A 25,740-nucleotide genomic window follows, 5' to 3' on the forward strand; every position below is an offset into this window, starting at 1 on the left:
TTGTTAGAGAGTTTTTGATTTGCCATTTTCCAACTTCTCCTGCGTTGTTTGGGCTTCTTCAGAGATTTGTCTGCCCAGTGCTTTTTTCAGGGGCTTGTGAGCACTTTTCTTGTTTTAGTGCTAACAGGCTAAAAGGCCTGTTGCTATTGCAATACATTTTTGTCTTTTGTTAGGAGGGGAAAGTACATAATTGCATCTGTAGGCTCTGTCCACTATAAATGCTGATAACAGCACTGCAAAATTCATTACAGAATGAAACATACAAAGCACAGTTTTTGACAAATTAGAGTTACCTGTCCTTTGGTAATGTGGTGGATTTTTTCCAGTCCTTGTAGGGTGCTCAATGTGTGGCTCTTGGGTGCCTTTGGAAGGTGTTTATAGACTTTATACCTGCAAGATCAGACTTCAGAGCTATAGAACCTCTTCATCTCTTATCTGGGATGGAAGAAATAGAGCCCAGCAGAGCAGCACTGATTCTTCTTCCTCTCAAGATGCACATCATGTTAGGAGGACTTGTTTGTGCAAAGAAAACCAGGCCTAGTGTCCTGCTTGTGGTTGTTTCCCAGCTTTCCAAACAGTTCAGATTGCAGTTATTTCCTAGCACCCTGATTCTGTAAACTCCAGTGCATGAGAGTGACTTTACACATTCCAGTAACCCCACTGTTTTTGTATTTCTAAATCTTATTTTAGTTATTCATTTCTTCTCCTTGGCAGTGACTGATAAGAAAAAAAAAATAAAGGAATAAAAAGAAAACCTTCTGGGAAGGATGAGCCTCAGATAATGTGAACTTTCCTTGTGGTTGTTTCTTTCATTGTTGTTATTTTTCCATTAAAAATGAACTGCTTTTACCCTTCAAACTATTTACTCAGCTTCAGATGGATTGTTGAAATTTTACAGTTAGGCATACTTATAAATATCACAAAATACAAGTGTAAATATCACATGAACAAGTGTTAAACAAAGTTATTTGACAGTGTAAATAGTTTGAACTTGCAAACATTATCTTAATGTCTACAGACATTGTAGCTGATGTATGGCAGTGGAATTTTTCTGTCCAGGAAAGCTATAGGAGCAGAGATTGGTTTGTGTGGATATTTGTGGGCCTGACATATATTTTTCTCTAGTTTTCACTCCTGTTTTATGGAATTTTGAAGTGTGTCTTTTCTTTAGCCACCCTTGGGATATCAATTTCAAATAGTCTTTATGCTGGGGGAATGTGGAAGGGAATCTTTTTCTAGTCTCTTTTATTTTTCTAAAATAAAGAACATTTTTATAGCACACCTAAAAAGCTCAGCCTATGGAAGCAGCATGTTCTAATTAAACATAAATATGCATTTTTTTTCCAAAAATAAGTATCCATTATTAGCTACTTATAGATGGTAATAAAGATCTCAAAATGCATTTTCATCATGTATTTATATTAATTTTTGAGCCCTTCAAAATATTAATTTACTTTTAGGTGTGGAAATGCTCCTCTGGATCATTTACCTCTGAACAGAATAACCACCATGAGAAAAAGATACAGGTACTATTGCTGTACTTGCCCTAAACCCTCTCATTTGCCACTGGGTTAATGCTCCACCTGGTCCTGCATCCACTGGATCCTTTGCAAACAAAATCTCTTTGGATGTGTCATTCAGATTCTTTATCTTATACCAGCTCCATCCCTGAATCAATCTTCGTTATCTTTTTTAGAGAAATATTACAGAAAACAGGTACAGCTTGAATAGCAACATAACAGAGCTGGCAGTGTACAGAACCCTGGGTTGATTCTTGCCTGTTCACAGCATAGTTTACAAATACTGATAAATCATTAGTAGTCATAGTCTGAAGGCATAAAGCTGTTCTGCATGTTGATCAATGTAATGTTTTTGTGTTCCTCATTCTTTCAGGAATGGCCTTGGTCCAGTGAAAGAAGGTGAAGCACAATATGCAGTTGTTCATTGCACTGGCTATATCAAGGCTTGGCCACCAGCAGGTTTGTATCCCTTGTGGAAGGTAGTGTGCACCAATCTGTCCTTGGAACAGCTGAAAACCTGGCTCTGGCTTCCTTGCAGCTAGAAAAACAGGGAGAATTTTAGTGGGGTAACTGATTAAAGTTCACCTTGAGAAGCTTTAGATCAGAATAAATCAGCTGTTGTTACTCACTCAAAGCATGTCTGTTTTCCATGACACCCTTCTCAGTTCCATTGTCACAGAGGACCTGTAGGAATTGCCAGTAATGCAGGAGTCCAGAAACTGGGGCCAGGAGATTTCAGCTTACATTGATAAGCCAACATAAAAATGGTCTCATTTTAAGAAGGTGGACGCAAGGGATTGTGTATCTCTAGAATAAACACCAGTTAATGCTTTTATACTTAAGTACTGAATTGTGAGTGCCTATGTAGAAAATGTGTAATTTCAGTTTAGCCACATGGATGTCTCAGTAATGGTGTTGCTGAGAATGTTCAGTATTTGTGATCAATTCTGTTTTGAGGCTGTTTTTCTGGGAATCAAGTCTTGGCATACGGCTTTTGATCTACAGAGAAAAACATTTACCTGCTGGAACTCAGTATTACATATGGGAGTATTTACCTTTGAAAAATTCCAAGAGGAGACAGTGGCACTCATCCAGACCTCATTATGAGCAGGGTTACTTGACCTTGGCGTTTGCAGGAATTGAAGATGTTGTTTGCAATGTGACAGTGCCTGCTGGCACAAATCAAACCAGGAGCTGTCCTGCCCTTTTGTGGTTGTACACCATGGCCATAAATCACATTGATCCAGGGATTATGAGTCCTAAGAGGTGGTTTGTACCAAATGTGTGCAGTGGTGTGCAGACACACATGCAGATGTGAATTTCTTGTTGGTTTTCTGCTGAAATGCGGTTTCGGAAGCAGAGGAAAACTGCCCCTCTTGTTGCTAATAGGATTTAATAGGAGTCAAGATGTTTCAATTTTGCTTCTGTCTCAAAAGTGTAAGACCACAGTATCTGTAAAGTGCTCTGAAAATAGATGTATTTTTCTGTTTTGTTTTCTTCTGCAAAAGGATTTACTTTTCTGTTAGTAATTCTAGATGTGATTGAATTCGGCCTTGAAATACAGGATGCCTTCTCAAGAAGGTGTAGGTCAAATAATATTTTGTTTAGCTTGAATGAGAATCTTCCTGCATGTTATGGGATGTTTAAAGAGATCTTAATTCTCAGGGTGTATGTTGCTAATGCAGAGCTACAGGTGCATGAACTCAGATCAGCTCTAGCTCCAGATGTTGGCAGTGTGTGCCCTTCAGCCACCAGTTCTGCAAGACAGCAGCATTGGATTAAAAAGATCTTCTGGGTCTTTGTACCCAGTGGCCAGGTATCAATCATTGCAAATCCCAGTTGGCATTAGTGAGGTCTTTTCCCCATCTCAACTCTTCCAAAACCTTGCTGCTTTCCCATGCCTAGAAACCTCTTTAATTTTCAGTCCTCATTACTTTATGGGAATTTTTTACTTCACTGAAGATCAAATGGGAGTTTTTCTGCCTTGTGCCTGTATGTCTCTCCAGTGTTCTGCTGTGTTTCCAGAAGGAGGTTATATCCTGTCAGCCTGGACTTCACAAAGACAATCCAGCCTACTTCTGCTTTTCGTTCTCAGAATGCATTCTCTTTACCCTTGTGACTTTTCTCTGCAATTCTTCCTGTTTTCACTTCTCAACATGTAGGTCACTGGCACAACACATTCTTATTTCAGATGAGATTGTAGTGATGGATAACACAAACAGTATTTCCTGTCTTGCCTGGCAGTGTAGGATACAGCATCCTTCTTATTTGTGTGGTGTGTCCTGCAGGCATCCTGAGAAATCTAATATAAATTTGTATGTCTTCCAGGTTGCCTTTTTCTCATTTGTCAGCTGCAAATCTTGCTTTGAATTGTGTGATGTTTCAATTAGTAATATCAAGTTCCATCCTATTTCTGTTGCTTTAGCTTATGACTGTTACTGTTCCCCAAGTGCATGCTTGTGCATTTAGTAATGTTGGATATCATCCCATTTCTATTACTCCACTCCTCAAAATCACATGGTGCTCCCTTATGATATCCCAGTGCTCCTCCACAGTGTTAATGCCTCCAAACTATAGCACAATCCTAAGGGATGTTTTTGATTTTGACAGCCTTATGTGGAATTCCATTGGTCTTTTATGTTACCATCCAGATTGTTACTCCTATTAGTCACGTCTGAGTGCCTTTTCCAGGGCACACAGAACTGAACTGGGGCCTTTTTCATGAGTGCTTACTTGCCCTCCCAGTCTTCTCCACTTTGTGTTGGTGATTGTCATGTATCCATTGAATTTCAGAGCTGAATGGGAATATCCATGGGCTGAATTGTTCCCCTATATGTTTGAGTAAATTAGTGACAACATCACTGCATTTGTTCTCATTTCCAGTGGTAATCCAACCATAATCTGCAAAGCAAATGAGATAACTGCAGCATTAATGGAATTTGCCAAGGCTTCTCTACCCTGTAATAAAATTACTTTGTTCAAATCAGCAAGCCCTGCATGGTCTCTGGATTCTTGGGAATAAATGGGCTTGTGCTAAATCACAGCTGTTTAAAAATTCAGTGATCAAAAAGATAATTTTCATTTATTTTTCAGTTGGCAAATGGACACTGGTATAAACTCCAGATCCTTTTCTTTCAGCATGTGAAATATATAGCTAATATACAGTACAAAGTGTACCTTCATAAGCAAAAGAACCAATATTATCAAATGCCTTTAATCTGTACTTGGTCTCATTTGTTTAGCACTTGGTGCTTTCTCTTTCTGGGTTGAATTGCATTGTCTGTGGCCAGAGTTCAGGTTTTCAGTCCCACACTGAATAAAACAATCAGTGTTGATAGAGAAGCATCAAGAGAAGAATTACTTTGTGATCATTATTGGTATGGTAGACTATTTGACAGTGCTGCTGCAGGGAGGGGTCTGTGCAAATCAAGTAGTCTGAGTACTTCAAACGGGTGAAAATGAATAAGCTACAGGCAGCTGGTGGCATATTTTAAGGACTGGGTTTGTTGTTCAGGTCTGTGTTCAGCATGAAAACACTTTGGCACATCCAGCCTAGCTTTGTGGTTTTTCTCACCTGTGTGGAGCAGCAAGGCTCATGTGCTGGCAGTCTTCAGCCCCTTCTTCACTGAGAGAGGGAAAACAGAGGAAACATCATGCCTCACCCTCCGTTCAGGCTGTGTGTAAATGGCCATTGTCCCTAAAAGGACAGATAAAATTAAGTGAAAAACCATATGATACCTACACATTTCTATCCCCATGGGTTATTTGCTGGCCTCAGGTAATCAGGGTGTAAATGTAAAGTTGGTGTGGAAGTCAAAGGAAGAAGGAGTCAGATATTTCAGATGGATGTTCCAGCCAGTAATGTTGTATGTTGTATGTTTGGTTAAATAATGAGAGTGTGGTGTTGGGTTCTTTTGAATGAGGTGAAAGGACCCCTTGTTTGAAACTGGCTGAGCAGCAATCCCAGCCTTTGTCCCTCTCTTCCCAGCAAAGCAGCACAGATGGAGCTTGTGATCCTCAGCCTAGACAGTGCTTCAAGTTCAGAGCTCATAAAGCTGAGAAGTGCTGACCTTCTCCTGGGTTTTTTCCCCATTTTTAACTTAAGCAAGATTTGCTTTTCTTCTGTTTTTTTTCCCCTCTGAGTATCTCATTCCTGGAAGGAAATGAGTCTTCAGTGGTCCATGTGATATTTTCCTAATAGGTTTGTTTTGCTTTTTTTTCATGCCATAAGATTTGGTGGAGAGAGAAGATAAAGTCTGTCAGGAAGTTGGTAGTTTTCTGTAAATCAAAGCCATGATCAGCAGAAAAGCACATTGTGAAGAAAAGAGACAGATACGTTTTGAAAACTTCAAATAAAAAGTCAGAGAATAATGTCAAATTCAGATAATGTTGATTTTTTTTTTTTCTCTTTAGTTAAAAAAGAAACATTTTAGTCTTCCAAGTCAGACTTACGGTAACGTCTTAACCACAGCATGCCAAAGCTGTTAGGTTATTTTAAAGTTTTGGCCAGAATCAGGACGTTTGTGCAAAGTACTCCCTCTTCCAATACAAAACAAAATAGTTGCTTGAATATTCCTTGCAGTGCTGTCATTTTAAAGGCTTTATTTATTTTTTTTAAGGAATGGTTAATTTAGTTTTTATTGGGATTTTTCACGAGATTTTTATCCATAGTATGCTATCCACAGCCTTGTTTGTGAAAGCCTTATTCCATCGTTTTGGATGAGATGAGACATAGTCACACAGTGTAGTTCCTTCCCTGGAAAGTACCTATCAGAAATGGTTCTAATGGAGACAGGCATTATCAGGGGATTGCTAGTGACCCCTGGAACCTTAAATTCCATCTTTCTAAAGAATTACAAATAATTTCTTTTTTAGTGTAGTGCAATAAAACCATAAATCCACTCATGTTGTTGTGTGCCTTGCAGAAAATGTGAGGCAGCAGGATAGAGAAAGAAAGCAGAAAATGAAGCTTTTCTGTTGTTAGAGCCAACTGGAAGCTCATTGGGAAAACTAAAAAGTTCCTTATGTCCACACCAACACATGCTGTTGCCCTGTGGGAAACTGTTTGCTGGTATAAAGGACACTTGGAAATTAAATATAACCTCTGACAGCACAGCATTCTGTTTGTGATGCTCAGTTGCAGCTTAGCTGTGCCAATTGTTGATGTGAACTCAGGCCAGCGAAAAACTGTATTTATTATTTGAGAGGGGTGTATATTTGATGTTGAGAAATAAACCCTCTACCAGGGTTACACATAAAGAATGTGAATGACTGAAGTATGTTTATTTTGTTGATGCCCCCTAAAGATGAGTTTTGTGGCTGCTTACCTCCAAGCTCTTGCAACTTTTTGTAGAGATAGAACTGGACAAACTGGGAGAATGTGCAGTGCACATCTTTATTTACCTGTCCATACTGGAGTGCATTCAAGAGGAAATGTGCTAAAGCAAAAGTCAATCTCAGCTACAAATGCACCCTCCCATATAAAAACACCCAGAGTTGAATCTTTGGAAATATCCACTAAAGAATAAAGAAAATAATTTCTCTCTATGGAATGCTGCCAGTAGTAGCATCTACACTGCAGAGAAGCAGACAATCTTTTTGTCATATTTTTTCTCAAGGCACTTTGGGAAGGAGTTAACAATCCACTGGGTCATGTATTGATTACTTCCAAGCAGATTGGTTTTTATTCCTAGAGAGTCTTGTGGCATAACCCAACAAAGGCATTTTCCATTGTGCTATACAGACCAAATGTAATCCATCTTGGGTAAAAGGGGAAAAAAAAAAAAGATAAAAATTAGAACAACCTCCCTTTGTCAACAGTGACATCAGAAATGTTTCTTAGCTAGGTTTAATTTTGGAGGTTGTTTATGTTACTTTGATTTTATTTGAGCAGTAGCAAGCATGGACCAAGTTCCTAAAAAGGAAAGCATTGAAAGCTACAGAGAAAAAGATTATGCAAAGTGGAAACTGTCCAGCTATATCTTTGCTGTCCTTTGCAATACTCTGTGCCACTAAGGCAATGATTGGAAAAGATTTTGAGGTCAAAGGAATATACTTTAAAAGTGCCCTTCTCCAATAAAAATTCCATTTGAAAGGGATCTTTTGGTTAAGGTTATCCAACTAGAATGCTTGGAGTTATATCCTTAAAACAGCACTTGTTAGATGAGACAATAATGCTCCTCCTTTGTAAAGCTCTTCAGACCTGTTGATAAAATTCTAGTTATCAATAGGGTATCAATGTTGTACACCCCATATTGTGAAATTATTGCAGAACAAGTTTCAATATATTATACAAAAATATGGGGGGGAGGTTCTTTCATACGTGGTGTATTTCATTTTATTGTATTGTTTAGTGAGGACCAAAAAATAGCTGTAAAGTGCTGTTTGGAACCTGATTTTCAGAAAAGATTCAACTCTTTCGATACAAAATAGCATCCTTGAAGTTGACTCCAGTTCATTCAACAGCATTTTCAGGTTTTTTTCAGAGGTGTCATTTAAGAAAGTGATGTGCTGTCGTCCTCTGGACTGTCCAAAGATTGACTTACATTGGGGATTAAAAATGTAAAAAATAAAGTGGCTGTTGTTTCAGAAATGGTAGCTGCTTTGCAATTAATTTCATTAATGCTTTTAAGTGCCTCTTAAATGATTCACTGCCTGTTATGATTGAATTCCTTAAAAGTCCTTGTGAAAGAGTTTACAGATCACTTAAAATAGGTCAGTGGTGTCACTCCTGGAAGACGTATTTTCCAGTGTTTTATACGAACTTGGTGTCTCAGTGCTGGAGTTGAGAAACAGCCTTAACTCAAGGCTTAGCCAACAAGCAAGTAAAGAGTGCTAATCTGAATGTTCCTATTTGTGAAACACTGAGATGGAAAATAGTACACATGTATGTTTTGAAACTATTCCTGTGTTTATGGTAGTTACTCCTGTTACACAACTGGAACGAGCAGTGTTAGCAAAGCATCCGCATTTTTTTCAGCCTTTCAACGTAACAACACAGGTTTAGTCCATTACAGAAAAAAGTAAAACCAGCTGTTAAATATGAGCACAGATTTAGTGATTAATTTGTGCTGTGCCTTGTTTTTAAGGCTCATTATAAAATATTATTGACAAACTGAACACAATGTGCATTCACTGACCATATGAAGTGACCCCATGGTTCCATAACATGCTGGTGGAGCAGCACTCATGGAAATGTTACTGTCTATCTTGGTGTATAATGGAATTTTAGTATCTGCTTTGTCTTCAGCAGCCAAAATTGCTGCTATGGGTACTGTGTATACCTGTGAAGTATGTGGGATTGAGTACAAATGAGAAGGATCATCTGATCTGAACCCAGAAATAATGACTGAATCTTAGAGAAAAAAAGGAAGTTATTTTGTAACATTTAGAAAATCTAGAAAAGTACAGAGCCAGGACAACAGCATCTCTGTTTATCCCAGTTTTCGGATTATAACAGTATTTGTTGTCATTTACTCCAGGAATGACTATACCAGAAGAAGATGCTGATGTGGGACAAGGTAGTAAATACTGCCTCGTGGCAATAGGAAGGCTTCAGGTAATGCCAGTTTTTTCCATATACAAGCTATTTCTGAAAGCATGATCATTGTTCTGTGTGGTTGTAAAAGATTAGCACACTGTTTTGCTACTAGACTGTAATTTTTAACATGCCTTCAGTTTATAAAGTGCCTTGGTGTCTGTGCAGCCAGTGACTTGTCTAGAACTTGTCAGCAGAGCCAAATGAAACTGTGATTTTGGTGCATATGTGCACTTAATCCAGTAACAACAGCAGAGAAGCTCCTGAAGATGAGTGTGCACAGAGCTGCCATTCTCTAGCCTGTGTTGGAGGTAGTGAGAAACGTGGCAGTGCAGGTGCTGGGTTAAAGTGACCCCCAAAGGCAGTGATGCATTCCCTGCCATCTTTCCCATCATTCACTCTCTGACTAATCAACTACTTGAAAAACTGTGATTGCAGGACTTATTCTGAAAATGGTAAAGATAAAGTAGTCAAGAGGCACTTCAGAAATCATAGCTTTATTCTCAGTGTGTGTTGTGTTATGCATTCAGATGAGATGTGAGCTGAAGGAACTGGGAGAATAAAATTTTCCTTCCTTTTTGTGCAGACGGTTACAATTGTTGTGGTGCATTTCCTCCTTTGTGCATTGCTGAGCAGAGCTCTGAGCTAAAGCAGTCATGGTGAATCTCCTTCACCACAGCAGGGAGGACAGTTTTTATCTTCCTGGTCTGGGAGTTGTGCCATGGGTGAACATGTTTGAGCCTCTTGCGTGATCCCTGCACTCGCTGCCATCTGCTAGGAGGGGATCACTCCTCCTGCCAAGGTGGAATGACCCTCTCACAGGTGCCAAACCATCTTACCCTTGGTGAACAGCCTGCAAGTGTTAGCAGGTCTGCAGAGGGGCTCTCCAGGGCCATGGCAGAGCTACAGAACTACTGCAGGATGGGTTTTAGGTTAGTCATATTTTCATAATCAGTAGTAATAAATTCCAGTAATAAAAAGAAAGAAGTTAAGGGGGTTCATGTGTTACAGCTTCCAAAGAAATATGATTTCCAAGTAATGTCAAAATATCTGTTCCTTTAGAGGAGCCATTGTGGTATGTGAGTGAGGGCAGGAGGAAGTTCTGTGGTGGGTTAAATCAGAATGGAATCAGGGTGTACAAATTAAAAACTCTTGTTCTGTACCAGCAGATTGAAACCTTGCATACAGTTAACTGGCTAATTAGCTCCAAGTTAGCAAAAAAATGACATTTTGTTCATTTTGCATTGTTAGCAGAGATAGCTCTGGAAGCTGTAAGAAAATCACTGGTCTCCTTTGTACCTCCAGTGGGAAAGAATGGATATGAAGTGGCCTGATAGCACAGATTTCAGGCAGAGAGCTGAAAACACGTAGTTCTCTCTGGTGAGATTTGAGAAATATTTTGAGGACTGTGTTTTTCATTATGAGCAGCCACTTGCTGGTCTAATATCCCTTACCTCAGCCTCTGGAGGACTTGGTTCAGGTTCTGTAGGTGTTTCAGGTGAGGCTCCTGTCACCTGAAGCATGAGTGTTTAGTCTGAGCAGTCCTGTTGGTTAGGTCTACAGATAATGGGTTGGTTTCCTGTCCTATCCTAAAATGAGTGGACTGCAAGTCATTGATTGACAGAGATAGGAACCACAATGCCTGATGTGCTGCAAAGTGAGATGAATCCAGCTGGACTTATATCCTCACTGTATCCCCCTTTCTTGGGCACTTCTGGTGTGTTTGTTTCTCTGCAGTGCTGTGTTAAGCCTCGATAGATGCCGTGGGGTGAGATGTTTGCCCTGCAAACTGGACTAAAGGCTGTTCTGTCATTTATCTGTGCTGTTTCATTTTACTTCCTCCAGTTGTTAGCAGTCTCCTGGCAGACTGTCCTTTAGCTGTGGGCTCAGCTTTGGCTTCAGGTGACAGTTGTGTGCACTTGCTTGGCCCTAGGTGACGAGCTCTCCCGTGTGCATGGACATGAACGGCATGTCGGTCCCCACGGAGTTCCTGTCCAGGCACAACTCTGATGGGGTCATCACCTTCGTGGACCCGAGGTGCATCAGCGTCATTGGCTACCAGCCCCAGGTCTGTGCCCACTGGGAATGTGGAGAATGGGCTGAGCTAATGCAGAAAATCCCATTTGCAAACATGAAGTATTTGTAGCTGACAATTCCTACATCGTGTACTAAATGCTGTTTGTTTTTCTTTGCTGTCCACGCCCCTGTGTGGGGTATCTTTTTATACCTTTAGATCTGATTAAAATTCTAACAGCAGAGTGCTCTGAACCTTGCACATCTTTCCAGTGAAGACATTTCTGTGATAGAAAGTTAACAGTGCTTGGAGAGAGTTTTAGTCCTGTAGACCTTTGATTCTGCCAATCTCTTGAACAGTAAGCAAACATAATTTACAGCATCTATTTTCCTTTAGGCTTACATCTGCTCCTCTGAGCAAGAGGCTAGTACAGAACTGAGTAGAATAGTAAATGAACCACAGCTCTCCCTCAGATAACTCCCAGCAGCTGCAATTTAGAGGCAGAAGTAGTTCCTTATTCACTTTCTTATTTGTATTTTTTTATTTTAAATTGCTTTATAATAAGTGTTTTTACAAAAATTAGTGCTGTAAAATGAGCTGTAGTAGCAGATGTTAGTCTTTATAAGACACCTTTTCACAGGTATTAGAAAATGACTTAAATTTTTTTGTAAAAACATGGGGCATGATGCCTACAAACCTTGTTTGTGTGGTTCCTCCCTGATTAACTAGTCCCATTAAGTGTTACCGATCTTGTGTTTGCAAGAATTACTTGCAGGTCTGCACGTGGATTTGTGTTGTGGTTTGGGTTTTTTACATAGCTTTATGTTTTATTCTAGGATCTTCTGGGGAAAGATATTTTAGAATTCTGCCATCCTGAAGATCAAAGCCATTTGCGAGAGAGTTTCCAACAGGTGCTGTGTCCTGCTCCTTTTGTTCCACACTTTATTTTTTGTTATTATTTTGACCACAGAAGTAGTTTTTATTTTATAGTTCAAGGTATTTTTTTCTATTATGGAGGAGAAGGAGTGGCAAGATACAAAATAATTTGTTGGTCAGTTATCAATTGGTTAAGCTGTATAATAAGTGGTAGCTTAAACTGCAGTATGGATTGACAGCATTTTCAGAAGTAAATCTTCTAGTTATATATTTGTTTTTTTACTGCACAGAGTGAACGGTTTTGGAGATGTCTGCATTGATCCCACTCTGTTAAGTGGTAACCAAAATTATTTAACTTCCAAGATGGGCTGTTGATTAGGAATTAGTTACATCTCTCTGTGCCACTGGGTTGTTTGTAACTGAGTTCTCTGCTAGCATAGATGATTTGCTTTTTCATGTACTTTAGTGGAGTTACCCCACTGTACATCAACAGGTAATTTGGCCATTTTTCTCTATTAGAAATGGAAATGTACAGGGAAGTAACAAAAGAAATACAACATACAGGAAGGCTTACTTTGGATTCATTTTTACTGTGGGCCACATTTCCATCAGCTGAATCAGTGACATTTATTCCATTGCAGAGCTTACTGTTTCAGCTTGGTCTGGGACATGCATCAGCAGGGCTCTCTACAAGCTGCCTTCTTACTGCTGGGCTTTTCAGTGCCTTTCCTGCTGCACCAGAACACCCAGCACAGGATGTTTAACCTGATTGCTGAGGTTCAGCTGACCTAAATGGTTCCAGATTTTCTGACAACAGCCAATAGCTCAACCAAGTTGTGTTGATCCGTCTTGCATTGGATGTTGAGATGTATTTTCAGCTGTAAAATGTGGATATGAAGTGACTTCCTAATAATTTGTGTAGCCAACTGTTTGTTCAGGAGTGGCATGCACAGACAGAGCCTCTTGGGAAAAAACAACTAAATGCTGTCCCTAGAACAGATTGTGAAACTGGTCTCTGCAGAAGTGTTGGAGATAGTGTAAGATATTAGTCCTGAGCTGTTCCTCACCATGCCCCCCTTCAAGAGGGACTGCCAGCCCCTTGGCCAACTGTGCCTCCAGTTCCCTTGCACAGACTGAGTGAAAACAGCAGCCTTTTTAAATTGAAGGTATTGATCCACAGTCTGTGTGAGTTCAATGCTTTAAACAGGTCACCACACCCAGAACATCTCTGCCCCACCTTGGCTGGGGGTGTGATGCTGCAGCTGAACCCTCCTGATATGATAAGGGTCTGTCACCAGGAGTCAGTTCCTGCTTCCCCTCTCCTCTGCTGCCTGCCCTCCTCCCCACCCACCCGCTGCCCTGGCCCTGCTGGGAGGGCTGAGGCACTAAATCCTTCTGCATGGAACTTCCAGCTTTGGGCTGCTTCAGCTCCCTGAACTGGTGCCTGATGGCATCAGCAGCGCAGGAGCAGTGAGAACACATATGCTGTTTTTTAGTGCTGCCCAAATGATTGATTCCACTCATCTGTCCAAGAGACAGTGACAGAGAGCTGCTGGATAATGGCCCATCAAACATCCATCTGCAGTGAATCCATCCAGGGCTTTCCTGGGTCTCAGCAGGGCTGACTAAGGAGCAGTTAATGACTTGGTCCTGCCTGTGTTCACTGCCAGGGAGATGGTGCTGGGGGAGGCTGCCAGCGTGTCCCTGAGCTCGGGATTCACTCACCACTCACTGCATGTGCATAAGTGATTTGCTGATCATGGTTTGCTTAAGGTCATAGAGAAAGACAGCAGGAAAAAATACAATTAGAAGTGAAAGTTCCTGCTCACTCAATCTATGTCCAGTCTGTGAAAATATTGTGTTGTTTCCTTAGCAGGCAATGCCTTCTTGGGTGTATTTTTGTTCAGTACAGTAGCAGTGTGATTGGGGCTGTTATTCCCATCACGCAATAAAAGACTGAAGTAAACAGTCAAGCCTTTGCACCAGGTGGTTTTTATTTCCAAAGAGTATAAGAAAGTAAAGTTTAATCATTAGCTTTGAATTTTTTTGTGCTGGTTTGTTTGTGTGCTCTGTCTTAAGACAGTTCAGGATTTTCCCACCAGCAATCTCTCTGCTTTATATATTATTACAGAATTACTGTTTGCTTAATCAGGGTTTCAGGGTAATAGATCACTGCCATTTGTGTTATTATTGTTAATTCAGAGTTAGAAATCTCTTAATTAAAAAGGTAACTGTGATTTCAAATGAACTCTTTTTTCTTTTTTTCCTAAAACCTGAGAACTTATCACTTCTGATTTGCTGACAGTATCAGAACCAGGCTGGTGCATAACAGAGGAGGGTGGGTTTTGCAATTTTTGGTCAATTGCCAGTATCTATCTCGGAGCTTTATTTCCTTGGGAAGATAAATTCATTCATCAGGGTGGGAAAAATCAGGCCAGAATAAGATAGTTTCAAGGCTAAGACCAACAAATACAGGTTAATATCAAAGTGTCCAGTATACAGCTATTGGATACCCAGTAGATTCAGATTGTGCACTCTACACCAGCTCTGTGGTTTCTACCCTGGGTGTGGTAGTAGAAAATTGCTGATAAAAGAATGTTGCTCAGCGAGCTCAGAAAAACCCTGTAAAAGCATTAAAAAACCCCAAACAAAACCAACCAAAAGTCATTTACTTCAGTATGATTTCCTGGACTTTGCTAAAGCTTGTTGTGTCTTCTATTTGCATTGTTTTCTATTTGCATTCTTTCCATTTAGTCCTATAGCCAGTTGATTAATTTGAAGTGCAAACCTCTGAAAAAAAACAGGATTGGGACATTTTTCTTAATCTAATTGCTGGTCAATAAAGACAGAGGGTAAATAGTGTGACTTCTGGAGAATACACGCTGCAGATAGCTAATAAAAAGTAAATTCCAGATGTTAATGATTAAGAATCCACAAGATGTGGCGTTTATTTGCAGTAGACCTTCCCTTTCCTTCCTTGAGGCAACTCTGAGATAGCCTGGTGGAAAAGCTGTAAAATATAAACAGAGATAGGCAGGTAAGTGCCAGCTGAATGACTTAAAACCATGAAAGTTTTTTTCTGGCTTAACCCCAGATTGTTGGATAACACATGAAATGCAGTTGCAGGGCCAGTGTGAGAAGATTGCTTTGAATGTACTTTAGATGGCTGCTTCTTAATCCTCACTTGGTGCCCTACTGTTGATTTGAACAAAACTTCAGCTACCAAACCCAGACATATGAATTTTTAGTTACAAATAGCCTGTGCAAGCAAGGAATATATACTACTAAAATGGACAGTGGCTTATCGGTGTTCTCTCTGTTCAAACACTGGCTCACTCTTCTGTCTTCTGAAAGCCAGAAGCAAGTGTCTCTTGTTAGCATTTTGCCATCCTAGGGAGTCTTTTAATATGTTTGGGGAACCAAGCTCTGGTGGTTTCTAAAAAACAGAAAATAAACACTATTGTGTTTAAGCAATGCCCTAAATTTTGATGCTGATTTATCACATATATTAACTGTATAGCTGGGTGTCCAAGCAGAAAAGCAGTCAACCTCAAAATGGCTTTCCTTGTAGGCTTTTGTTTAGCTGCAGTGATTGGTTTATGGTTTCCATATAAACATTTAAAAGATCCTCAGTTTGGTTTCTGTCAATCTCTTGATAAGTGTTTCACATTAAAACATTCTTAAAGTTTCTGTGCTGGGATAACAGCACAACCAGATGATTGTCCTGAGTCTATATTCTTTCTGTAAGCAGGCTAGAAATTGGCATTTTATATGACAATGAGGATTTATATGAGGATTTCATTCTGAAGGAGATAGCTGTAAACATGGATAGGATTTTGCATATTCTCTCCAAAATAAAAATTTCTCTGCTGTGCCCGTAGTTTTCTGGAATTCAAGTTTAAAATGCACCAGTTGCTGCTGTTGACTATTCATTTGCACTGCAGACAGCAATCTCCTGTTATTAACCTTTCCAAATGGCTTTGCAGGTGGTGAAACTGAAAGGTCAAGTCCTGTCTGTGATGTATCGTTTTCGCACCAAAAACCGGGAGTGGATGCTGATCAGAACCAGCAGCTTCACATTTCAGAATCCTTACTCTGATGAGATCGAATACATCATCTGCACCAACACTAACGTAAAGTATGTGCCTTTCTGGGTGATCATCTCTGTGCTTGTGGTTCTGGAGAAACTGTAACCATTCTTTTTCGCTGTAAAGCACATCCCAGTTTTTTAACAGATATCTTTTGTTTCTCTTTAACAGTGAAGGCTGTAACAGGGTTTTGCTGCATCAGGAGATCTCCCAGTGCAGCTGTTTCTCTGTGTCATTATCCTGTGATGCTTCCAGGGCCTGGCTGCACTGGGGGGAAACGTCACTTATCTGTTATGTCATTAGACAAGGCCATTGATCTCAGTCCAGGCTGCCTTGAACTAATGCAGAGCTTCCAGCAGCACAGAAGCTGTCCTGATACTGGAAGAAGGTTAGCCTGACTCCTGAGCCAAAAGAAAATTCTATTTCCATGTTCATTGTGGTCATACCATTCTGTAGTTCTGGGCTCTTCTGCTTGAGCTGTGTCTATTCTTAGGACCTAATGAAGCTGGCAGAATTATTTTCTGTCAGGTTTGATTGGGAAGGGTTCCTGATAGTTTAGATTTGATAGAATATCCCCAAGTATGGGAGTGATCCAACTCCTTATCTTAAGAGGGAAATTAAATCATCTTGTTTTGGAATTAATATTTTCAAAAATCTTTCATTTGGCTTCTTAGGAGGAGGTCACACTCAGAGTATGGTGGAGGTGGAGAGTATGGTGATCTCTGTGGACTGAGCAGAGATGCTTTAGGACCTGCTGAGTTCTCAGCCAGTAACCACAGAACCTAATCTGGCCTTGATTGCTTTATATTGTGAGGTTTTTCAATGAATGTTTCTTCTTTCCAATATAAACTTAATCTATTCTTAAAACCAAATCTGCTTCTGGTCCTGACCAGAGATTTTTTGCCAAGTCTTTAGCTGAGAGGAAATTGCTGGGTTTGAGATCTCAGCCTGTTAAACCATATATTGGAAATGCTGAACGAGCAGTCTGCTGCTGGAGGTGCCTGCTGAGAACTCCACTGAAAACCAAACCCCTGGGGCTTTGGCACTGGAGTTTGGAAGTGCCTCTGGGCATTCCTTGTCTTGCTCCTTCGGACATGGAACATACCTGGACTGCAAGGGCTGTGCATTCACATTCATGAAACCCAGCATCATAGTTGTTTTCCTCTTTTGTTTCTGCATACCCAAAAAGTTGGGCTAAAACTGTATAGTCAAGCTCATTGAAAACAGGCAAATGTGTCTTGAAATCAGACAGCTTGTCTGCACTGAGCATCAAAATAGCTATTTCCACATTTCTGCTATCCAATAACACTTCTCCAAATAATTTGTATATGCAAAACCAGGCCTGCAAAGTAAAAAACATCTTCTGAGGTTTGTCCCAGGCTGGCTTAATTGTTCTTTGTTCCCAAGAGGCCACGGATGAAAAAGTGGGGCTGGAGGCTTATGTTGTGTTGACTCTGGGAATGCTTTTTTCTGAGCCTGCTCTGTACAGTTCAGCTTGGCACCACAGCACTCACTGTGATGAATAGGACTGTGCCAGCTCCTGGCTCTGCTTCCATCTCTCTTGCTAGCTTTGAATAACAACCCAGAAATGCTGACCTAATATGGAAGTTGCCTGCTGCTACTTTGACAGAGGATGTTCCCTCTTTTCTGTCATGTTGAAAATGTTCTGAAATGGGCAAGATACAGCCCATTATACTCCTGCTTTTGAATAGTAGAAAGAATGCATTATTCAGACTGGTTTTGTTTTTCCTCTTATTCTCTCCCAGTTCTCAGATTTCCAAAGAGGGCTTACTGTAAAGTACTGCAGTTCCTGCCTGTTTCTGGCTTTTTTTTTTTATCTTTTTCCCCCCACACACACATTTGGGGTCATGTTTTTACTTCTGATTTCCTAGCTGTCCTGAAGAGTTGTACATCATAGTGTAGCTGGTGATTTCCAACTCCTCATTAAGCTGCTGCTGGGACTGGTGGTTTGGCAGCAGCCCTGGTGTGTGTGGCCATCCTTACGTGTTCCTGGAAGGTGCTCTGGGTCCAGCAAGGTGATTCCCATGGAGACCAGGCAGGGGTGCCTTGCTCTGCCCAGCTGAAGGCACAGGGAGATTTGTTCTGCCTATCACTGTGGTAACCTAGGCAACCCCATAAAAGACAGGCTTGAAGTAGTTAAAACTTCAGCATGAAATTGTAAAGGCAATGTAGCCAAAAAAAGCTGGGTTTAAATCCGTTTTTAACTGAGGATAGTTTAAAGCCATAGTACCTACATGTGTGTGCATCTGTTATGGAAAGCTCAAGTTGGGCAGTGAACAGCATTTTTCCAAAAGACTGTAGAGGGCAGTGATGATTCCAGTTGTGGAGGGATTAATTGATTTTTACTGTTATTTGTTGGCTTGGTTTGGTTATTCTGTTTCTTTTTGTGTTTCTTTTTTCTTTCTTTTCTTTTCTTTTTTTTTTTCTTTTTTTAAATAAAGATACTCCTTTGGAGCTTCAAACAGTCAAATGTCCAAACTTGCTTTTGGTACAGAAGGATAAGGAAACATTAGGTTCAAATGTTCACTTAGTTCTTTGCAAAAGAAAAAACTTCTCTCAGTTTCACTTGTGTGTAGTCATCCAAGAGAAACTTCCTGGAGAAATGAAGCATTTAACATTTCACATTTGTGCTGTGTTGGGCTGGAAAGAAGAGTCCCCTGTTTGACCACGTCTTCCTGTGTAGTTGGGACTGCTTGAGTTCCAAAGAGAAAAAATATCATTATCAATGTTTATTTATTATACAGATAGAGCAGTGTTTGAATAAAATAATGTTGTGGTGACAGGTTATATAAAGGTCCTATATGTATATATATTTATATGTATATACACCAAAATAAAGAAGAGATGTATTTTTCTGACCTGTGTGGAATATCTGATGTTTCATTTTTGGAAGCTGCAAATCCTGTGCTGCACTGTGTGGATTTATGAGTCCTGTGGTTGTCCTGAGTCTCGAGACTTTTTGTGTTGGAGTGAGCTGGCACAGGTCACTGCTGGAAGCAGCCTGCTGGATGAATCAGCCTGTGGGAGAGATGCTTTCTGCTCTGGATTCTCGTGGGCCAAAATACCAAAGAGGTCAACTCTCCTGATGAAATTCCAGTTGGTGGTAGTGAAGTAAAGACTTTCTCGTGCTCTCGTGTCATCTGTGGTCAGTCTGACACTGGTGTTAAACAGACCCTTTTGCAGGGGTGAGTTGAAGCTCTAGGCTAAAAGAGGGAGATACTGAAAATTTCTGAGAGAGAATTTTACAACCACAGCCCCAAGGCTTTTACTACTCTGCTTTTGTCCAACCAGACACAGGAAACAAGTGTGCCTGTATTATATAAAAATAGCTTGGTAGGGATGCAATACTGTTATTTCTCTCCTACCAAAGAGCCTGTTAATTTCAAACTTAAAATTACTTTTTGTTTACTCTGATGCTTGGAAAAGGAACCAATGACTTCAGTTTTCATAGAGAGAGCTTAACATCCTCTCGAATGTCATAACTTCCACACTATCTTCCTTTTTCCCCCATGTGTATTTACTAAAGTAAATTTGAAGTAACTGTCAAAGCCTTCAGATTTTCTGAACCATTCCTTGTCCAAGCCAAAGCCTTTCCGAGCTTCATACTGAACCTGTGGGTCAGTACAGACAGAATCCACTGTTGACCCAGAGAATGCCTCACTTGCTGTGTTGGGTATCCTGTGGAACCAAGAAATTATTCATTTACTCCTCGAACCCCTGAAACTGAAAGTGAAACCTAGGACAATTTTTGGGTTCAAAGTTAGAAAGCAGCTTTGAGTTTTGCCTAAACTGATGACAACCCCATATTCTGTTTAATTTTTACTGTCAGCAGTTGGGTGACTGAAGGGACGTGCCTGTGTTGGCTGTCAGAAGGGCTGGTGAGATGGCAGGGTCTGGAGCAGCCACAGCAGCAGCACTGAGCTCTCCCTGCTTGGCTGCTCCATGAATTGCTGCACAGTTTCTTTCAGCTTTCAAACACCATTTAAGACATTTATGCAGTAACAGCCAACAACAACAGGAGATGCTACCCTGGCTTTGCATTTCAGTCTTAATTAAGTGCAGCATAACTTGCACAGAGTTCAGTAAAGATACACGCAACTATTTGGTTTTTATAGGAAATGGATTTTGGGAGGTTGTTCCCAAAGTTCAGTGCTGTTAACACAATGTGATGTTTATATTGTACTGCAGCTTAATGAGTATTAGAGATGAAAGATAGAGAGGGGCGAAGGAGCACTAAGTTAGAGAAGTGCCTACAAAACAAATAACGAGTGAGTGTGCTGTTTGGTTTGGCTCATTTGTATGTATATGGCTGGATCAAGAAAACATTCTTTATAAGGAACAGAGGAGAACCTAATGTGCTGTTTATTGACACACGCACCAAGCCGGTGGTAATAAAAACAAATGAAACAGTGTAATTAGCTTTCACGTTAACAACGGGATTTAATGGGTGTTTATTGTCCACGGGGTGGTATTTAGAAACTTCCCCATAGATTCCCCACGATTAAATTGCCTCCTGTAGTTCTGTTGGAAAAGTTTGCATTTTATGCTTGTGAACAAAGAATGTCTTTTCATTCCAGAGGTAATTTTTAGGAATTTTCTGTTTGCTAAAATAATAGGGAAAATCCATGGCTCTAATGGCTTGAGGGACTGCCTTTTTTGCACTGCTAGAACAAAAGTTATTCCCTGCATTATGTGTTCTCATATCACAAGGCTTGCACAAGGCTTTTGGCCACTTACTCCAACCTGCTGTTTGTTGCAGGACACAGATTTTTGCCATGGAGCATAATAACTCACCGAAGCAACTTCTGAAAAGGCTTCAAGGGATAGCCAAATCTGTTACTTCCTCCAGTAGTTAGCATGAGTGATTCCTCACATTTCCACCAGTTTGTGTCTACTTTGTCATTTGACTTTGTCTGCAAGTTTGTATCTCAGTCCCTTGGCATTTGACTCTATTTCAAAACTTAAAAAAATATTTGGATGAAAATCTAAAATTTAAGCCTGTGGCTAAAAATACACTGTAGTTTTCCTGAGTTTCAAATCCATGATCTTGCTGTTTTGCAAAAATCTCATCTATTCCTGCCTGTCCAAGTACCATTTCTCTGGGGAAAGACACACATGGTGTGTAATTCCCATCTTTTGTGTGATTTCTCCTTCAGAAAGGAGCCAGAAACATTCACAAACTGTGAGTACAGTCAAGGATCATTAACAAGTATCAAATCCAAGTATTTTTGTAAGTCCAGCTCCAATCCTGTCCTAATCTTTGAGCTCTAGAATATTTGTGGGGGTTTATCTTTGCTAACTGAGCTAAGAGCCCCACAAAGATGAGTGTTCTACCCATACATCTCCAGGCCAGAAATTTTCTTGCTTCTTGAGACCAAGCAACAGAAAGTGACTGTTGATCAGAGGTGTAAAACATTTGGATGACCTTCCAGCTGCTGAGGTGTTCTGTCATTAGGTATCTTCCTGGAGAGCAAGCTTATTGTTTCCTTCAGCAGAATCAGAGAGGGGGCCTGGTGTGTTCATCAATAACATGAGGAAGACAATGAATTAGGAAAAGTTGATTTTTAAATCCTTTATAAAGAGATTGTGTTCCATCCTCCATTACTTACCCACCTCCACTTCTGTGCTATCACAGCAGAATTCTTCCTGTGCCCTGTTGGATTCCTGTGGTGCAGGTTTTCTCAGTGAGAAAGCTGTAAAAACAGATGGATCTCACAGGAAAGGATTTAGTAAATCATCTGAGACACGTTTCACTGGGAGTGTAAAATAGGAGACCGTGACTGTTCCTTTTTGTATCTTAATTGGTTTTTTGTAAGAAAGTAATTTTGTCTCCCTTGCAGACAACTTCAGCAACAGCAAGCAGAACTTGAAGTACATCAAAGAGATGGGCTGTCATCCTATGACTTGTCTCAGGTGAAATTTCTCAGATTTTTCTTTTTGTGCCTCTGATCATTTAAGATGTAAAACAACAGCAGATTTCAGCAAAACTGAAAGTACATTGAGACTGTCCCTGTATTCCTTTTTATCAAATACAATAGAGGGAATTGCCTTCCTCTGTGTTTCTCAACAGGTGCCTGTTCCAAGTATACCAGCTAATGTTCACGAGGGTGGAAAGTCTGTGGAAAAGCCTGATGCTATCTTCTCCCAAGAGAGAGATCCTAGATTTGCTGAGATGTTTGCTGGAATAACTGCTTGTAAGTGAATGTCCCTGATGTTTAATTTATAATACTGTGTTAAGCTTGGTTACATCATGTAGAGCACAGCTTCAAGAGAATGAAGAGAAACTGCTGTGTGGCTGATAATTTTCTAAGTATTGGTCTTTGGGACATTTCCTAGCATTTGTCATTAGCTGGTGTCCCCTAAATATGATAGGAGTAAATTCAAAGAGGGAAGGATGGCTTTTGTGTCACCAGAGCTGCCTGGTTTTGATTCTCTTTTCATTTCACAGGGATGCCTTAGGCAGTGCTCCTAGATATTAAATATACTGAGCAGAACATTGCATTTCTAAGTGTGTGTTTTCTTTCTTAAAAAGCATATGTACATTTATTTCTCTAAATAGGGACATATTTATCCAAAAAACGTCAAGAAAGTGACCATATAGTCTTAAGATGGGCTGCATTTTTTTATCAAATCACCAGCTTCTGTATTGATACTTTCAGAGTCATATGCTGCCAACAATATACTTGTTCTCTGGTCAGTTGAGGCATCTCCAGTCACGTTACCTGGTTGTGAGGAGTCCTTGCTTTTTTCCCCACAGCCTTTAAACTTGTTAGCAAGTTCTTTTAAGGGTGATAGGAGTCTCAGAAACAATATGTTGTTCTATATTCCTTGGAAATTACTGTGAGGACAGAATCCTCCTGGACATCCTTCAGTGATGCCCTTTCCAAAGGATTTCCCAGCCCTGTTCTAAGAGGTAGCAGCCAATTTGTCAGTCAGACAGATGGAGCTGTCTCAAAGTAGCCCTGGCCTGTGCTGCCTGTTGCCCTAACAGACAGAACCACTAAGACTGGCAGCTGAAGGGATCATCTGAAATAAATCTGTAGGAAACCAGGCTCCTTAATGCCATGGCTTGTGGAAGAGCTCATTGATTGTTTATTGTTCTTAGCTGTCCTCACTAAAAAAGAGGAATTTTTACATTTGTTTTAAATAAATCAATGTTCAAGTGTCATGCAGTGCAGGGAGGAAACAACCCACAGGGTTTGACTCCGGGGGTGTTGGAAGGTGACCTCACTGTTGGTTTCTTATGTCTGGATTGGCTTTTTCAATTGGAGAAGACATTGTGACTGCAATATATACTTGATATTCTGTCCTCCTGTTGCTAGGACTTCTCTGCTATCCCTGTTCATCCTTGTCTGTTTACATGAACAGTGGAGTCAACAGCTGAGGCCATAAAAGGGGTCCATTAGAAGGTAGCAAGACTCCAACCCTAAACACCAGAATGTGTTTTTCCAAGCAAGAACATCTTGCTTTTTGGCTGCCTTACTGGCTTGCTTTCAGGCAGCTCTCAGCTGTTTGTGGGAAGGGGTTAGGGTTAAGGGTGTCGCAAGCTGTGAGGTAGCTGGGAGGTTATGTTCTTGGAAATGCCATTTCTCTTTTCATTCTTATCAATTTACAGGCTGTGGGTTTTTTTGGGACATTCTCCCTCTCTGAATTTCTCATGGGAGCTGTGATCAAGGTCTCCTCTGAATGATAAAGGATGGTTCCCAGTTAGGGATAAGATGCCCTGTCCAAAATCAATATTGACAAGCCTGCGTGCTGCCTGCCAGACATTTGCGTTGTTGATACCCGATCTCATTCCGTAAGAACATGGGCTGACACAGGGAGATTGCTGCTGCTGTTGCCTGTAGTGGCCACACTTAATTAAAACCCCAAAAATTGGGAGAGGAAGCTTGACTTTACTGGTTCATGCAAGTGATTTGGAGCATGGGATGCTGCAGTTCTGAGCGAGAGTCAGTCAAGAGGCAGAAATACTGGAAATCCATCATTGACCAGTACAGTCATGTACAAAAATTCACAAAAAAAAAATCCCAAAAAACAGTGCTGTACCAAAGGTGAGAGCAGAGAGTTGTGTGAAAAATCCTGGGTAGGAATACAGCTGGGAGAGATGTGGGCCAGATTCAGAGGCTAAAGAGCATTCAGGGTAACTCAGGAAGGAGAATTAGCTGCTTGCTATTGGTTTAGCTGCTCCCTTTGTCTTGGCCTCATCCTGTGGCACAGACCCTGGTAGCTGCCATGGCAACTCTGCTGCACTTGAGGAATTCCAGTTCATTTGGGGCACTCTCAATTTTTCTGGTGAGTTGTTCTCCAATATCTAAAGCACCCGCAGGATTTTGGCTCAGTCTCTTCCAGCCCTGAGAGTTTGGTGTCCCTGCAAAGGGTGGCCTTAGAAAATGGGGCATCTCATGCAAGAATGACATTACTGCAGAAAAAAACCCATATTCATCTGTTCCTCTTCTCAGAGATCTGCCAACCCATTCTCTGTTCTTCCTACTGTATACACAGCCTTCTCTATACCTTGTCCCTTTTTCTCCATGTTGCTTTTTTTTAATATGAGAGCATAGTTTTTTACAGCCTTGTCTGTAGGTAGCCAGGGAGCAATTCCTACAAATTTCTGCATTACAAGGGACAAGCAATGCCAGTTTGCATCAGTGGCATCCACACTCACCCTCTGAGGCTCCTGTGAGGGAATTTGAGGTGACTTTTTTCTTTAGAGAGGCAAGCTTAGGTTCTTGTTAGGAACATAATGTAGGAACAACTTAGGTAACAGAGAAGAGCTGGTGTGTGTTGGAGGCCTTTGGTGAGTCACACTCAGGAGGTCTCTTTCTAGGGAAAGCTAAAAATATTTTAAACACCTAAAAAATACTTCTGTTACTTGTGCGTTGAGTGGGCCTTTTGTCCAAGAGAGCATCTTGTGAAATGAGTGGGAATCTGAAAAGGGCAAAGGGGAGAATGAGGGGGCAGACTCGATTTCCAGGCCTGTCAGGTACATAGCAACAAATGGTTGCAAAACCATCAGTGAGTTGTGGGGTGTTTTGCACTTGGAAGAGAGATGGAGAAAGTGAATAAAGGGTGGTGTAGCAGACCTGCAGATTATTCTAAGAGTAGTAGTAGTGAAATTTCCCTGGGCTTTGGAATAATCCAGTACCAGAAAATTAAATTAAGGGACCAAATGGTGCTGTTCACCCAGTCTCATTCCGTTCAATGAGAGATCAATCTCCAGTTGCCACATTAAAGGTAGACTATAAAAGTTAATGGCATCTCTTTGTGCAGGTTATTCGCTATACTCATTGGTCTTCCACCCCTCTGGGGTGCTTCCATCCTATTTCATGGCTCCCCATCCTATTTCATGGCTCCCTCAAGCCACACAAGGACAGCAAATTCCACAACAGACCTGTGTTTTGCCTTGCCAGCTCAGATGTCTAAGCCACTCAGAAGCAAAGTGGCTCCAGGCACCTGTGATGCAGGTGGGGCTGCAGGTTGTCACCCCAAGATGAGCAGGCAGTGCCTCTGGGGAGGTGGTGCTCCTTGGGCTGTCCAGGGAGGCAGTGTCAGCTGGTTAGGAGAGAGCTCTTGGACACCCTTCCTTGGCTTCTCTTACCCAGCAGGGTGGGGGCCCTCAGCTGCCACCTCAGTGCAGACAGTCTGTGGTAACAGCAGTGGGGCTGGAGGACTTTTCCTGGTGCC

General features: G+C 40.9%; 1 protein-coding gene across 5 annotated transcripts in view; it reads left to right on the top strand.

The window, feature by feature from the left end:
• The window catches only part of ARNT2 (aryl hydrocarbon receptor nuclear translocator 2), a 95,728-nt gene that overhangs the window by 54,506 nt on the left and 15,482 nt on the right, over window positions 1-25,740 (top strand). For all 5 annotated transcript variants that reach the window (XM_086849540.1, XM_086849541.1, XM_086849542.1 and 2 more), the window contains 8 exons: window positions 1,461-1,526; window positions 1,894-1,979; window positions 9,002-9,078; window positions 10,991-11,125; window positions 11,908-11,982; window positions 15,934-16,085; window positions 21,897-21,969; window positions 22,127-22,250. In XM_086849540.1, coding sequence (XP_086705666.1) covers window positions 1,461-1,526; window positions 1,894-1,979; window positions 9,002-9,078; window positions 10,991-11,125; window positions 11,908-11,982; window positions 15,934-16,085; window positions 21,897-21,969; window positions 22,127-22,250 — 788 coding nt within the window. The remainder of the gene's footprint in view (window positions 1-1,460; window positions 1,527-1,893; window positions 1,980-9,001; window positions 9,079-10,990; window positions 11,126-11,907; window positions 11,983-15,933; window positions 16,086-21,896; window positions 21,970-22,126; window positions 22,251-25,740) is intronic.

This window comes from Cyanistes caeruleus, chromosome 13, assembly GCF_971803275.1.
Source record: "Cyanistes caeruleus chromosome 13, bCyaCae1.hap1.1, whole genome shotgun sequence".
In the NCBI taxonomy this organism is placed as follows: domain Eukaryota; kingdom Metazoa; phylum Chordata; class Aves; order Passeriformes; family Paridae; genus Cyanistes; species Cyanistes caeruleus.